Raw genomic sequence first — 15,378 nt, forward strand, 5'->3', positions numbered from 1 at the left:
AAACTGGTTTTGTTTTTTTTTCGCTGTTCTACAGACCACGTGATCGATTTATCACAGTAGTTCCGTAGATCATCGCTAGATGGCAGTAGTAGTATAGTAATAGCGAATATCTAGCCGTGGCGGGAAAAATAATTATTGGATTTGCGTTGATAACTTTGTGCGCGTAACTAACCGTTGAAAAATTTATTAATCGTGAATTCTTTCACAATGGAATTTCATTTTATGTTGATTAAAATGATAGTGTGGCTTAAGTGAAAGACTCGATTTTAAACTGCGCTAAAAATTTGATAGACGTTGTGTTAATATTTTTATCACACTACTAATATTATAAAGGCGAAAGTTTGTGTGTATGTGTGTGTGTGTGTGTGTCTGTGTGTATGTGTGTTACTCCTTCACGCAAAAACTACTAGATGAATTTGGCTGAAATTTGGAATGGAGATGGATAATATCCTGGATTAGCACATTGGCTACTTTTATCCCGGAAAATCAAAGAGTTCCCACGGGATTTCGAAAACGGCGAAGTCGCAGGCATCGGCTAGTTAATTGTAGAGTTAGAAACCTGTAACTGAGTTAGGTAGGTAGGTATATTGTACGAAAGCTACAAAAGTTGATAACAGCATGGTAACAGCCGAACCCAAAACGTCTGTTTAGGTTTTAGTTTAGGTAGGTTTAGGTTTAGTAGGTATTAGGTATACCTACTAAAGCCTAAACAATCTGATTTTGATATTTTATGTATTTTATCCATATCAATAAGTAAATAGGATTATGTTACAATACAACCACTTAGCGTTAGGAACGTTTTTAAGTTTTAAGATGCATTGCTGTATTCAATCCAGTCTTCACATTTTTACTTAAGTCGTTATTTAAGTCTAATATTTTATGGAGGTAGTGAAAAGAACGGTAGGTATCTTTCGCAGTACCTCTACCTTGCCTTGTAGTCCCTTGTTCTTGATCTCAACCATATCTCTACCATGGACGTATTATTATCCTCATAGAGATAGAAGATTATCCTATTTTCTATTATAATCTATGATCTCAACCACATCTCAACCTACCTTCCATAGAGAAATGTAACAACTTTAAGAGCATGAACGTATTATTTTAAAAGGTACTTCACCTATGAAATAAAACTTCGCTCTTTTGCGACATAACATTGGCTATTACCCGTTGCTATGGCAATCCAAGACACAACTTAGAAACGTCATTTAAATACGAAACACGCGAATTTTCATAACGTTTGGTGAGTGATCAAAATTTTGTAGAGTTTATAATATTTGTTAAAATGATTGTAACTTAGGTAAGTACAGGTAAAGTTCTGTCTACGGTAGGTAGGTAGGTACCTAGTTACCAACCTAACTTCCTCCATCTCATTAGTTCGATGAAACTGATCCATGGAGAGCCACATCAAAGCTCTCCTGCCATTTTTCCTAATATAATATTTTCATCGCATTCAATAGATATTTTTACTGCCCCAATAACTTTGTAAATATCATTTATTAGCTTTCAGATTTATTCCTTTACTTGTGCTATATAAGCCCTACCTACCTGCCAAATTTCATGATTCTACGTCAACTGGAAATGCCCTCTAGAGTCTAGGTTTTCTTGACAGACACGACGGACGGACGGACGGACAGACAGACAGACAGACAGATAACAAAGTGATCCTATAAGGGTTCCGTTTTTCCTTTTGATGTACGGAACCCTAAAAGTAGGTAGGTATATATTATTTTAAAGTAAATGCATAGCTTCTTTCTAGCAGAGTCTTCTTGCTTCTTCTTGCAGCTTCTTCTTTCTTTCAAGAGTGGTGGTGGTGAAGAGAGGTGGTGGAAATCTTTCTAGGTGGAAAGTTGGAAAGAGTTGAAGATCCAGGATGCCGGAGTTAATCGAGCAGATGTACTGCTCCCAGCAGATCGTCATACCACCCAAGTTTCCTTATATACTGAAAAGATATTGTAAAGGTAAATAATATGGTATTTATAACTTTTGCCTATTGAAAAGAGTAACTGTGGAGTTTCTTGCTGACTTTTCTCAGTAGAATCTGCTTTCCGAACCGGGTAGTAGACTACAACGGTTAAATAAAAATATCTTAGGTGGTAGAGTCTTGAAATCTCATAAAGAGCCGTAAGGTCTCCATTTAAAAAAAATGTTTTTTTTTTTAAATTACTCATCATGTAACAGTCATGATGTCGTTATGGCACTTGAAGGACTGACGATCTCAAAGTGATCGCGGAATTATGTAAAATCACTTCATATTATTTAAAAAAATACCTACATCATTTCTTGACTTCTTTTCAATAGAACCAACCTATCAAATCAGTGAATTAATATTTAATAACAAATTTTAAGATCCTGATTTTTAAAAAGTGCTGGAACACCAACTAGAATAAGGCTCGAGAAGCATACTTGTCATGTTATCACTATTATTTCGCTTTGAAACATATCTGAAACGTGTCAACAAAGGTAATTTTTCAGCTGCCATTAAAACTCAGCCGTACGACCTGCTTCGGTGGTCGTTTGAGTACTTTTCTGCGCTGTCGGAAAACCGACCCCCGCCCGTGAAGCTGAGGCTCGAATACCCCATCTACAGCACCGAGGGCGGCTTGACTAGAGGGTGTCTGAAAGTTCTAGCTAATCAGGTAACCTATAACAATAGTTATTTCATCGAATAGGTAAATAATTACCTATTCAGTGATTTATTTCCACCTCTCTAGCACAAAAAGGGCGGCTTTGCTGCCCAAAACCAGTGAGCAAAAGTTGTTTTTGCTCACCCAGTGAGAAAAGTGATTTGAATTTAGAACGCTTTGGATTGGCATTTCTTCAATTCATCGTCTCACAATCGGAAATTTTGCATATTTAACATTGCATACCCATACAATATACATTTTATTTCGACAATTTTTTTCAACTCTCGGTTTTATTATTTAAACTATTTACTTTTTGTAAAAATGTGTTTTAGACTTTCATGTAAAATGTATGGGTATATGCAATATTATATACAAAATTTCCGAACGTTACTTGAGACGATGATTTGAAGAAGTAAGATTTAAGATTGTAAGATTTCGGTCATAGTTATCAGCTAGCTACTCGTATCTTACAGGCAATGACGTGCCTGGGTCTGGCTATAATATTGGGTTTAGCTACCATATTCCTTCCATTATAACCCGCTCTGAAGAACTAACCATAAAGGACTAACTTGTCATCAAACCAATACAAGTGTTTTATTCCAGTTGGCTGGCATGACCAATCTGCCCCTACCAGTAGTACGCAAAGCCTGGCGAGGATTCTGCCTGGATCCTGCTGAGCTGAAGAGAATTTTCTGCCTCTGCGAAGTGTATATGAGACAAGAAAGCGTGCCGTTTCTACGTTTTATAGCTGTGGCAGGTGGATTACTGACTAAGGTAAACACACCCATTACAGTATACAGTGCATTAAGACTATTTTAACCGACTGCATAAAAAGGAGGAGGTTCTCAATTCGACTGTATGTATTTTTTATTAATTTTTCCTTAAAGAAATAGTTCATGTTCGCTTGGTAGGCATATCAGCGCGAATAGAAGTTGTAGCTAAGAGTTCACTAACAGCTATACTTCAGAAACGTGAATCTAAAAGCAATCGGCTGTTTCCTGATATCACAGATTTGAAAACCTATTTTAATGCAATAAATGAATGTAAAAAAAAAAAAAACAAAATGAAAAATAAAACTGACTAGTGTTATGCTTAAAAAACAATTCATACTAATATCCATACTTAATATTATAAATACGAAAGTGTGTCTGTCTGTCTGCAACGTTTTCACGGCCCAACTGCTGAACCGTTTTTAATGAAATTTGGTACAGACTTGGGATACATCCCGGGGAAGGGCATAGGCTACTTTTTATCCCGGAAAATCAGAGTTAATACGGTATTTCAAAGAGACCGAATTCCACGCGGGCGAAGCCGCGGACATCCTCTAGTAAAAAATAAAAACTAAAGAAAGTTGCTGGACTCCATTTTAGAAAATAATTTTATTAAGAAGAAAAACTCTTCATTACAGAAAAAATTCTTCATTAGTCTTAAAGTCTACTTCATTTATGACGTAGGCACAATATGACGCGTGGCTTGCGCCTTGAATAACAGTAACTGTCTTTTCTTTTAGACTCTAACACACACCATGATTCTCCTCTGTGAGACCCTCACCAAAGAGCCTGAGGGGGGCTCGGCCGCGATACCTATCACCGACTTCCTGACCATGTACGAGTACTTGGCACGATTGGATGCTTCCAAAGACGTCAAGTACTTCAACGGATATAGAGAAGGTTATTACTTTTACTTTTATCTTTTTACCCGACTGCGGCAAAGCCAAAAGGAAGGCTAATGATTTTAGCAGTATGTATGCATGTATGTATGTATGTATGTATGTTTGTATCCAGATTCTGTGTGTTCCACCGTAGCGCCTAAACTACTGGGCCGATTTTGATGAATGAGGGTCAATTGATTCGTTGTAAAGGCCCGGGTGACATAGGCTATATTTTGTACGAAAAAAATTGAATTGGGTTTCCAAAAATATTTTTTGCTATTGTATCGAGTGGGGTGTCAAATGAAAGAGGGGAAAATTCTGAATTCATGGGTATACATGTACAACAGCATTTAAATACACCAAACGACAGACAAACAATTTCACAATAATATTTCTGTGTTATTAAGGCGATCGCAGTTTTAGTTTTAGTTTTTAACTTTATAGTTATACTTCTTCTGTTGGGATAAATAATTAGTGGTACTGTGAAAAGTGCTTTAGTCAGTTGTGCGTAGAAAGGCCTTGGTGCTTACAATTTGAATCCCTCTTGCTTTTTAATACATTTTGGTGCCGTTTTTACTCAGGTGAAACTCCAAGACAAGAGTCCATCGTGGAAGAAGAGGAGCAGCAGCAAGAAGTAGAAATCGAGGAAGAAGTAAGTCTAGTCAGTTTATTCCTTTACTTTTCTGCTGCTTTGCACTCACGCAGTAGGATTATTAATTTGGTGTTTACCATCTCCCTTTTCAATCTTCTTATTTTAAGAAGAATGTCAAAAATTCATTTAAAAACCAAATATATTTCATTAATAAGTTAATAGATCATACATTCAAAAATTTAAAAATTAAAAGTTATTTTGTTCCTAGAAATTGTCAGACGACTACTGGCAAGACACCAGACACCTTCAGAAATTAAATCTTATTGGTGACTACGTATCTCATACTTCAAGGTTGAGTGCTAAGCTCACTTTGCCAGTGATTGGCAAACTGGAACGATCACCGTCCATTGAAAGAGCGACTCAAATAGAGCGGGAGAGTTATTTGAGAGAGAGAAAAGGTTGTAATTTAGTAGATTATTTACAGTAGATTGGAAAAAGTTAGCTAACTTTGCTTTGCCAATATCAATCGGGATTAAGTAAGTTCACTTTGCCACTACTTGGCAAGCTGAAACGTTGTCATTCGTTGAAAAAACGTCGCGGATAAAACAGAGATACTACGTGTGTTTTTATTCTAAGGATACTACTTATTTGAGAAAGAGAGAAATGTTATATTTAGTCATAGTCATAGTCATAGTTTTGTAGATTAGGTTCGCTAAGTAACTATGCCACTACTTGGCAAGCTGAAACGTAGTCATTTGTTGAAAAAACGTCGCGGATAAAACAGAGATACTACGTGTGTTTTTATTCTAAGGATACTACTTATTTGAGAAAGAGAGAAATGTTATATTTAGTCATAGTCATAGTTTTGTAGATTAGGTTCGCTAAGTAACTATGCCACTACTTGGCAAGCTGAAACGTAGTCATTTGTTGAAAAAACATCGCGGATAAAACAGAGATACTACCTGGGTTTTTGTTCTAAGGATACTACTTATTTGAGAAAGAGAGAAATGTTATATTTAGTTTTGTAGATTGGGTTCACTAAGTACACTATGCCACTACTTGGCAAGCTGAAACGTTGTCATTCGTTGAAAAAACATCGCGGATAAAACAAAGATACTACCTGGGTTTTTGTTCTAAGGATACTACTTATTTGAGAAAGAGAGAAATGTTATATTTAGTTTTGTAGATTGGGTTCGTTAAGTACACTAGGCCAGTGCTTGGCAAACTGAAATTATTCATTGAAAGAGCGACTAAGATAGAGCTAGTTTTAAAAAACGTAATTAAGTTTACTGAAGTGAATTCGATTTTAATAATAATTAGCCGATGCCAGCGACTTCGCCCGCGTGGACTTAGGTTTTTCGAAATCCCGTGGGAACTCTTTAATTTTCCGGGATAAAAAGTAGCCTATGTTCTAATCCAAGATATTATCTATCTCCATTCCAAATTTCAGGCAAATCCGTCTAGTAGTTTTTGCGTGAAGGAGTAACAAACATACACACACACGCACACACACACACACATACAAATTTTCGCCTTTATAATATTAGTGTGATAAGCCTGTATTATTTAGGAAACCTTGGCTGCAACAGAATCTGATTGTAGTAAGCGATGATGCAGCCTAAGATACCTACCTACTTAAATGGTTCTAAAATTTCAGGTAGAGCTGCCCGTAATGAAGACGTCGAAGTTAGTCGCATATTGTTCTAGTTGATATTATGTTTTATACCGTAGCGAGTCTAGTTAGCAAGTATTTAGAGATCTCTTTTTTAACTAATAGGCTTGCACTCGACTGCAATCACATCAAACAGGAGATGATGCAGCGTCTGGTCGAGCGCGCCTGCCCAGAAGGTGCCTATTCACTTTTCTTTTGAAGGAAACAATATTATAGTTAACGGGAAAAACGGAAGCTCGAAAGGTGTTCCTTAAGGTGCATGACACGGGTCGGCCCGCGAAATTGAAATTTAATTTGGTTTTTCGCAATTTGTAAACTAATACGACAAAGTAGGCTTATGGCATTCTAATTCCGCCAATGGCAGTGGGTATGGTCTTCACAGGATTACATAAAAATCTTAACTTGAAAGTGTTCAGTTTAAGAATATATTTACCTACCTAGTAGGTAGGTAAATATATTTACTTAGGTAGTAATAATAACGAATGAATTAATAAATGGTATTTTCCAGCAAAAGCTTCGAGAGCTGAGCAGTACTCTGGTCGGAACTCAAGAAATCACCTCTGATGGTAAGTTAACAGGCTTTAGACAATAAGTTCTGCATCAGTCAACTCCATCCATTAAGATTGACAATTGACTGATGGAGAGAATCATCCAGAAAATTTTATCATGCTTAAACATCCATCCAGTATATGACGACCTCCCTGCAGTAGTGAGCTTTGCGGTTCGCATGGAGGCTTCGGCGTTGGCTAGTTTCCACCCTACCGGCAAAACCGTTCCCGTACAATGCGAATCCGGTATGGGTATGAATCTGCCATAAGTACACCTTTAAAATTAGCCTGCTTCTATATTAGACTGCAGCATCACTTACCACCAGGTGAGATTTCTGGCAAGGGGTAACTTGTGTGTGTCGGAGAAAGAAAGAATAAGAAAGTGTTGTGGCAATACAAAAATGACAGCAAAACTCATACTTGGATTGGACGTCTTAGAATTTAATTAGGCTTTGGATACACCTGTACCTAAATTTTACTCACGTAAGCAGCTTACATGATTAACTTACAATACAACTAATGTAAACACTCTTATAAGTACATTTACATTAGTAAATTTGTCGTCAAATTGAATTATTTACGTAAGCTACTTGCGTGAGTAAAACTTACAGGTGTAAACGCGGTCTAAGACAGATTAAGAGAGACAGACTATGAGTTTAGGTACCTGGGTATCATCGTAACTTTACCAAAAGCAAATCTCAAATACAACATGTTTTTCTAATCTAGATTTTCCAAAAAAAGAAGAAAAAGTTCAAAAAAAGAAAGAAGACGTTAAAATAGTAACGTTTGATGAAGATGGAAATGAAATACCTTACGAGCTTTATGGTTACGTTTATTATTTTATTTTTGAGAAGTAATTATAAATAAGTATGGTACCTAGTATAAGTATTCATAATCGTGTCTAATAACAGCTAATGTATGTGTCTGTCGTTTGCCAGATTTCCGAAAAAATATCTATTTTGAAACTTACACATACACACTACACAGGCTTACTCAATACTAGCAGATACCCGGCGTGTGCTACTACGCTAAAGAAAGATTGTGTCTAATGCATTGTTTTAGGTGTCTAAAACCATCTTCGCATTATTGCCTTTCTAATGAAACTGGTTTGGAGCACATCGGTTGGATGGTTTCAAAGTCTATAACAGACAGAAACAGATAGAAACCCAGATAGAAACATTTTTGTGTTTTATATAGGTATTAGGATGTGTACCTACCTAACCTTGAGCCCACACTAACTTTCTAACTAAATACCTATTGTTATTATAATGGAAAGTTGGCAAACCACAGACACAAGTATAAGTTTGTAAACGTATAGAGCTACTTTTTCCATTCACGTTGATTGATTTACTCGTAGACTTCTCGTAGAGTGATGTAGAGATGTGATCCAAACTAAGTAAATTTTTGTTTGGAGCTTAATTACGATTAGGTAAAATCCTCTCATTATACAATCGCATAAAATAATTAAATATCTGTTATGAATGAAAAAGATAGTGTATCAAAAATTTCGACAACTGTGGTACAGGTCTGTTGGTCAATGTAAGGCCACAAACGAAAAGATTTGGGATTCACACGCTGCCGGTTTTGAATTTTTGATATGTTTTGCAAATAAGTTGATAGATTTGAAAATAATTAATAAAATTTAGGTGAGCCGGTAGATACACCGCAGATAGAAGAAGAGGAAATGGACGAGGAGATTATGTTAGGAACAGGTGAAGAAACGGAAAATGCGGAAGATGAACTCCAAATTGACATTGAGAAACGAAAGATTCAATATTTTGTTGACGAAGTAAACACGACACTTAGTTTAAATTTTATTGGTATATACTCAAGTAGAAAGGGCAACCCAAAGAGGAATTATTTTGCATAGGTCTTGCATTTACCAATTTTTTTTTTGTGAATATTAAGAACTTATATCAAAAATTTCGTGCAATAGACTTCATTCAAATTATTATTTAAAAGTCCCGTAGAAATTCCGTCTCTACCTCCGCAATAAAAGCTATCTCTCAGATTACGTCCAAATTGGACCATGAAAAGGTATCGTCTGGTCATAGACCAAGCGACAAACGTGCGACAAACAGACAAACTTTCGCATTTATTTTTTTATTTTTCTTCCTTCTTCCTCCTGCGTCCCGGCATTTTTAGGTAAAAATCTAAACTCATACCAAAAAGTCCCGGACATAATATAGCAGAGATAGCTTGCATCCCAGGGACGAATATAGACTACTTTTTATCCCGGAAAATCAAAGTTTCCAAGGGATTTTTAAAAACAAAACCATGCGGATGAAGATGAAATTGCCGGCATTATTTATCTCACAAATATATCGATAAATCAAGGTTAGGGTATCTTTACGCATAACGAATTGCAACAGTGAATATTCCTGTTACCTTTTCTATCCCTATCCTAATACTTTTCTTTTTCTATCCTAATTTCATTTTTCATCCCAGTGTTACAAGGATCGTGAGAGGCGTCGTGCAGATTTAATACAAACTTTTGACGAGATTGCAGAAATCGTGGACACATACAAATCTGCTAACTATGACCTTGGTTAGACTTCAGATTCTCTACTCTACTTAATAAAATTGAAAATTGATCTTCCTTTTTAGGGTTCCGTAACAAACTTAGGGCGTTTGTGCACTCATTCGTATTCGATTTCCTAAAAATCCGATTTAAAGTGGTCGCCGTCATAATGTATGTACGCGTGTGCACTCATTCGTATTTTTACGATTCGTATTTGATGGTTTTTTGACGTAAAAATACAGATCGTATTTTACGAAAATAAATACGAATAAGTGCACAAATGCCCTTAGGTAGGTATAGTATAGTATTTAGGTAGGTATAGTATTCAGTCAATATACGATTTCACATAAGAGTCCGATGGTTTTTTTATACATCGCAGTTTTTGGTATTTCTAGGTCATTGAGCATCATAGTACCTAGTCTCCTGTTTCATACAGTAGGCAGGTACCAATAGGATTGATTTTATTAATAAGTATATCTATCGTAAATCTGTGTTTCAGGCATGGTCGCTGGACGTCAAATGTCTACCACGAGCGGTGAATTCATCGTGGCGAACATCCAGAAGGAGATCATGGATTACATTAATGAGCAAATTGCCATACTGCCTGACCCTGACTTGAAGAAAAAGAAGGTGAATGGTTTATGGGTGTCCTTCTTCTTCTCAATCGTTCGCTCTTGGTATTTTTAAAGTTCACAATATATTGCAAATAAAACATCTGGTTGGCGCTTGAGGTCAACGAACGTTGCGTGAATAGGTCACACGAAGTCAATGGCGTATCATAGGCGGGAAGTTGACCCGAGTTTTGCACGTTATACATTGCGGGTTTGAAAAATACTAAATCACTAAAGATAAGGCAAATGATTATTGGCATTGGATTGTGTTAAGGTATCTAGTCCATACTAAAATTATAAATGCGAAAGTGTCTCCGTCTGTCTGTCTATCTGTCTGTATGTCTGTCTGTCTGCTACCTTTTCACGGCCCAACAGTGTAACCGACTCTGACGAAATTCAGGGTTAGCTTATATCCTGGGGACGGACATAGGCTACTTTTTATTCCGGAAAATCGAAGAGTTCCCGCGGAATTCCTAAAGACCCATCCACTTAACCGATTTGTATGAAAGGTACCAAAGTAGCTTGCGTCCCTGTAACCGAAATAGGCAACTTTTTATCCCGGAAAATCAAACAGTTCCCACGGGATCTATAAAAATCTAAATCCACACGGACGAAATCTAGTATAAGAGTAACGCTGAGTTTTTGCTAGCGTTCTGGTTGTACCCTGTATTTATGGAAGAAAACCGGGTGAAAATGCCTAATAATTTATTTTATTAGGCAAAACCCGAAGAAGTCCAGATGATCAAAGACCTCCTGGAGAAATTCCTCGATGACAACATGGACGTGATCGCACCGGAGATCGAAGAGGTTGAGGAGGAGGAGCAAGCTATACCTGATGTAATTATTATGTTTCAAAAGCAAAGGGTGTTAAGACTTTAGGTCCTCTGGGTGCAGGTAGGGGAGCAAACTATTAAGGTTTTGACTTCGAAGCCCAGGACAGTAAAAGAAAGAAAGAAAAGTGTCTATTTTCTTTCTGAGGTCTGCCCTCAGAAACAAAAATAGACACTTTTCTTTCTCATCTGCTGCTTATCCTTAAAGCAGATAGAAAAAACCGGTCAACTGCGAGTCGGACTCGCACATGAAGGGTTCCGTCCTATCGTACAAAAAATAACACATTTTAATTTTTAACCGCCGACCCAAAAAGAGGCGTGTTATAAGTTTGATGTGTGTATCTGTCTGTGGCATTGTAGCTCCTAAACTAATGAACCGATTTTTATTTAGTTTTTTTTTTGTTTGAAAGGTTGATCGAGAGTGTTCTTATATAATATAATCCAAAAAAATCGGTTCAGCCGTTTGAAAGTTATCAGCTCTTTTCTAGTTACTGCAACCTTCACTTGTCGGGGGTGTTATAAATTTTAAATTTACACTGGTTTTGTGATGTACCTAATCACAAATACCTATTGTAATATTCACGGTTTTTGGATTTTTTACCAAATGTAGGTCATTCTAGGTCAACGGAAGTATCCTATAGGGTTTTGATTTCCTTGACGGGTCTTGAAAGTAAGCGTTTTATAATTATTAAATAAAAAAACAAAATGTAGGTTACTGTGGTGTACGCTGTCCCCGGCATAGGAGCTCCGGTCGACGAGGATCTCATGAAGGACTTCGAGGAATACGCCCTGGAGGTGTGCAAGGTGCAAGCTGATGTCTTCATGCCGAGGAACATACGCCATTTCCTGTGTCCACCGTTGGAGATGTAAGTACCAACTTAAGCTCAAGACGCATTGCGGTAGTTGATATCAAGCGACGCCACGCGTCTTTAAAATAAAACCGGCCAAGTGCGAGTCAGACTCACTCACAGAGGGTACGGTTTTGCACGATAAATAAAAAACTATTGTGCATAAAAATAAATAAAAATCTGTTTTAGAGTGTACAGGGAAAGCCCTTTCATATTATGATACCCCACTTGGTATAGTTTTCTTACTATGAAAATTTAAACATTTTTTTTTTAAATGTTTAAATTTAATTTTCGGATTTATTCCTTAGTTGTGCTGTGCTATAAGAGCCAACCAACCAAACCTGCCTGCCAAACCTGCCAAATTTCATGATTCTAGGTCAACGGGAAGTACCCTATAGGTTTTTTGACAGACACGACGGACGGATAGACGGTCGGACAAACAACAAAGTAATCTTATAAGTAATATCTAGTTCAAGTGGCCAAAATTGTGGCTTATCAAAATCATTTATTCAAAATAGGAACTATTGTACACCTTTTGCTTGTCCGATTTTTTAGATTTGGAAGATGATATAGTGGTGATAATTAATTACGTAAACTTAAAACTAAAGCTACGAGGGTTCCAAACGCGCCCAAGTCTGAGAAGAGCCCACAACAAACTCAGCTGGGTATAAAATCTACCGCGCCGCGGCGGTTCAAGTAGTGTTGTATTGTTTTTGCGAATTTGTTCTTATAGAATGTACACGTACCTATATCTAATGAAGACAAAGTTCAGTGTACTTTTCTATATTAGATTTTTTTAACAGATAGTTAAATAACTCAATTCTTTTCAAGGTACGAAAGTCATTTTCAAAAAGAAGAAGTTGCAACGGGTGGTGTTATTACAGATTAATTATAAATTATTATTACTTACTTCTTGGTATATTATTGTTATTTAACTGCACATGAATAAATCTAGTTAATTTATATCTTAATCCATTTTAATAAAACTTTTTTATACTTCCTTAACAATTTTGCATTGTTAAGGCACGCACACATTTGACGGACCACATTTTGTAGCGAACTTTTTTAATGTAATAATGATAATTAATCAATTTAATAAATGTTTAAGGAATATTATCAATTTGTTTTATTTACTTGCATCATTCATATATTATAAATATTTAAATAAAAAAATAGTTGAACAGGAGTAAACTATTCAATCATAATTTTTAATTTAACTTTTTGGAGGCCAGGACACTAAAATAAAACATGTTAAACTTTACATTCTTTTATTTTAATATATATGGAATAATAAATTAACCCCCCATGTATATACCATCCTATCACCGAGACACATTGGCTGCCTTCGGACTATCCCTGTCCCGCTCTAGCTAGGACAATTATTGCGCTATCTCGCTCTAACAAAGTCAATGTAAGATTCTATTCATACACGTGACAGATATTTGAATATGGGAATTGTATTTTTTATAAATACTTATTTATTACGGGCTTTTCTGTAGGCCTAACTAAATCGAGACGGGGACTATCGATTATTGAGCATTTTTCACCCAGCACTAAATTTTAACCTTCCACCAAGATTTTATGGATTTCGTTACCAATATCATAAACCGCTGGATTCTAAGCGAAATAAATTTAATTTTAAAGCATTTTCTCAAGCGATTTCTGAACGAACACTCCTGCCATCTTGAATCTAACGGTGCCAAATGGCACCAAGGTAATATAGAGTCTTAAATATTGATTTTTACAGTAATATTTATTATTATACATGTCGTTAAGCATCAAATTGTATTTTAATCGTGACCAGTACATTTTATAGATTTAAAACTACAATCCAAAATGACGTTCTGAATACTGAATGTCCGTTCAAAAATCGTGTTTTCCACAGACCACTTTAAAAATAACCTACACCATAGAGCGAAATAATTCAAACATAATTTCGCAACAATGTATTTGGATTTACCTTTGGACAACTAAATACTATATACACAATAATATAATTCGCACAAACATTCCCACGAATATTTTATCGACAAACGAACAATTAAATACAAATAAGCATATGTAAAGTAACTTTACAAGCTTGCTAAAATAAACAATGACCAATTTGTTCAAAATGTACATATATATACTTACAAGCGAAAAAACAAACTATAATATATTCATAATTCACAAACTCGCTTTTAGGAATCAATTAATATACACTAATCCGTTGTACTACGCAACCGAAGCGCGCGATACGATGCGTACAGATTCGAGTCTACGCGAGCACCGTCCTACGTCGCGTCTCGAATCTCGTCGCGCAACAAAACGCACGTATAACCACGTCTAAGATAACTTAAAAAATATTTAACACTGGAAGAAAACGGAATCGATATTCAATGCCGAATATTCCTCAGTAAAATCGTTTATAACTCGACTAAAATTAATGGCAGCTAACAATTTGAGAACAAATACGGAGTATCCAATATTGTAAAATCGATTCCTCGTATTGCGATTAAGTCCGAGTGAGAGCTAAGCATGCGTTAGGCTTACACATTAAGAAAAATGCTAACAAATTACATAATAACTTAGGCATTACTTAACAAGTAGAACTTATACCGAATATTGTGTGGGCATTTTTTTAAAACCTTTTTCTTTGTAATGGGCTAATATGGCACTAATTAGTCGAGTCAAAGGCTTGTTGATTAGCTGTTGTTCGGTGTAATAACTTTGTTTCAGGAAGAGAGTTCGGATTCACACACGACCACTGCCTGGCGACAGTTTTGCTGCTATGGTGTCATACTTTTCTGTTTGAATATACACAAAATTTAGGTCTAACAAATTGATTGAAATATTTCAATATATCTTAAAGCCTACAATCATGATTCTACATACATATTTTAGTGCCATATTAGCTTACATTTAAGGCTGATTTTCAATCCTTTGTTAACCTAATTGAGGAATTTTGGCAGATTTCCCATACTTTTAAAACTATTAAAAGTCAAACTAACTCCTCAGATAAAGATTTATTTGATGATTGAAAAATTTGCCCTCAGTAAAATAATACTTTAAATGTGATAAACTGTAATATCCAAATAATACTAAAAGTACAACGACCTTTTAGAAAGGACGCGTCTGGTCGTTTCGACTTCGCGCCAATGTGCCTTGGCCCTTAGACCAAATATCAATTAGATATTTAAAAAAACAATGTAGGTACATATTGTGAATATGCAAATGAATATGTATTAACTTTAGCTAGCTTCTTTTAACTATCATATTATTAGGATGTGCCTTTGTCATTGAAGTCAATGTTAAGGCGCGCACATATCTTGACAGGGCATATTATCGCGAATCGCAATCCAAAATTGTCCACTAATTTTGTCGTACATTTTTCGTTAGTTAATAAAAACGTGTAAGCAGTCACAACACGTTAAACCTGTAACAGCCAAAATGGAATGTATGAAAAGTATGTATGATTAAAAGGCAAAATATATTTAAATTT

General features: G+C 35.9%; 1 protein-coding gene across 1 annotated transcript; it reads left to right on the plus strand.

Annotated features, from left to right (window-relative positions):
- The first annotated feature begins 114 nt into the window (after nt 1-114).
- On the plus strand, nt 115-12,979 carry LOC123871417. Its single transcript, XM_045915203.1, has 17 exons — nt 115-298; nt 1,109-1,297; nt 1,783-1,958; nt 2,473-2,636; nt 3,228-3,398; nt 4,135-4,294; nt 4,857-4,927; nt 5,136-5,325; nt 6,525-6,553; nt 7,048-7,105; nt 7,814-7,912; nt 8,734-8,876; nt 9,536-9,635; nt 10,108-10,238; nt 10,937-11,056; nt 11,761-11,915; nt 12,729-12,979. The coding sequence occupies exons 3-17, from the start codon at nt 1,871-1,873 to the stop codon at nt 12,784-12,786; spliced, it is 1,737 nt and encodes a 578-aa protein (XP_045771159.1). The 5' UTR covers nt 115-298; nt 1,109-1,297; nt 1,783-1,870; the 3' UTR covers nt 12,787-12,979.
- The last annotated feature ends 2,399 nt before the right edge of the window (nt 12,980-15,378 follow it).

Source organism: Maniola jurtina, chromosome 13, assembly GCF_905333055.1.
Source record: "Maniola jurtina chromosome 13, ilManJurt1.1, whole genome shotgun sequence".
NCBI lineage: Eukaryota > Metazoa > Arthropoda > Insecta > Lepidoptera > Nymphalidae > Maniola > Maniola jurtina.

Excerpts from the sequence above, each read along its gene's own strand:
- LOC123871417 (XM_045915203.1), top strand. The coding sequence starts at position 1,871 with ATGCCGGAGTTAATCGAGCAGATGTACTGCTCCCAGCAGATCGTCATA. Across the intron at positions 3,399-4,134 it reads CAGGTGGATTACTGACTAAG|ACTCTAACACACACCATGAT; the intron begins GTAAACACACCC and ends CTTTTCTTTTAG. Across the intron at positions 7,106-7,813 it reads TCAAGAAATCACCTCTGATG|ATTTTCCAAAAAAAGAAGAA; the intron begins GTAAGTTAACAG and ends TTTCTAATCTAG.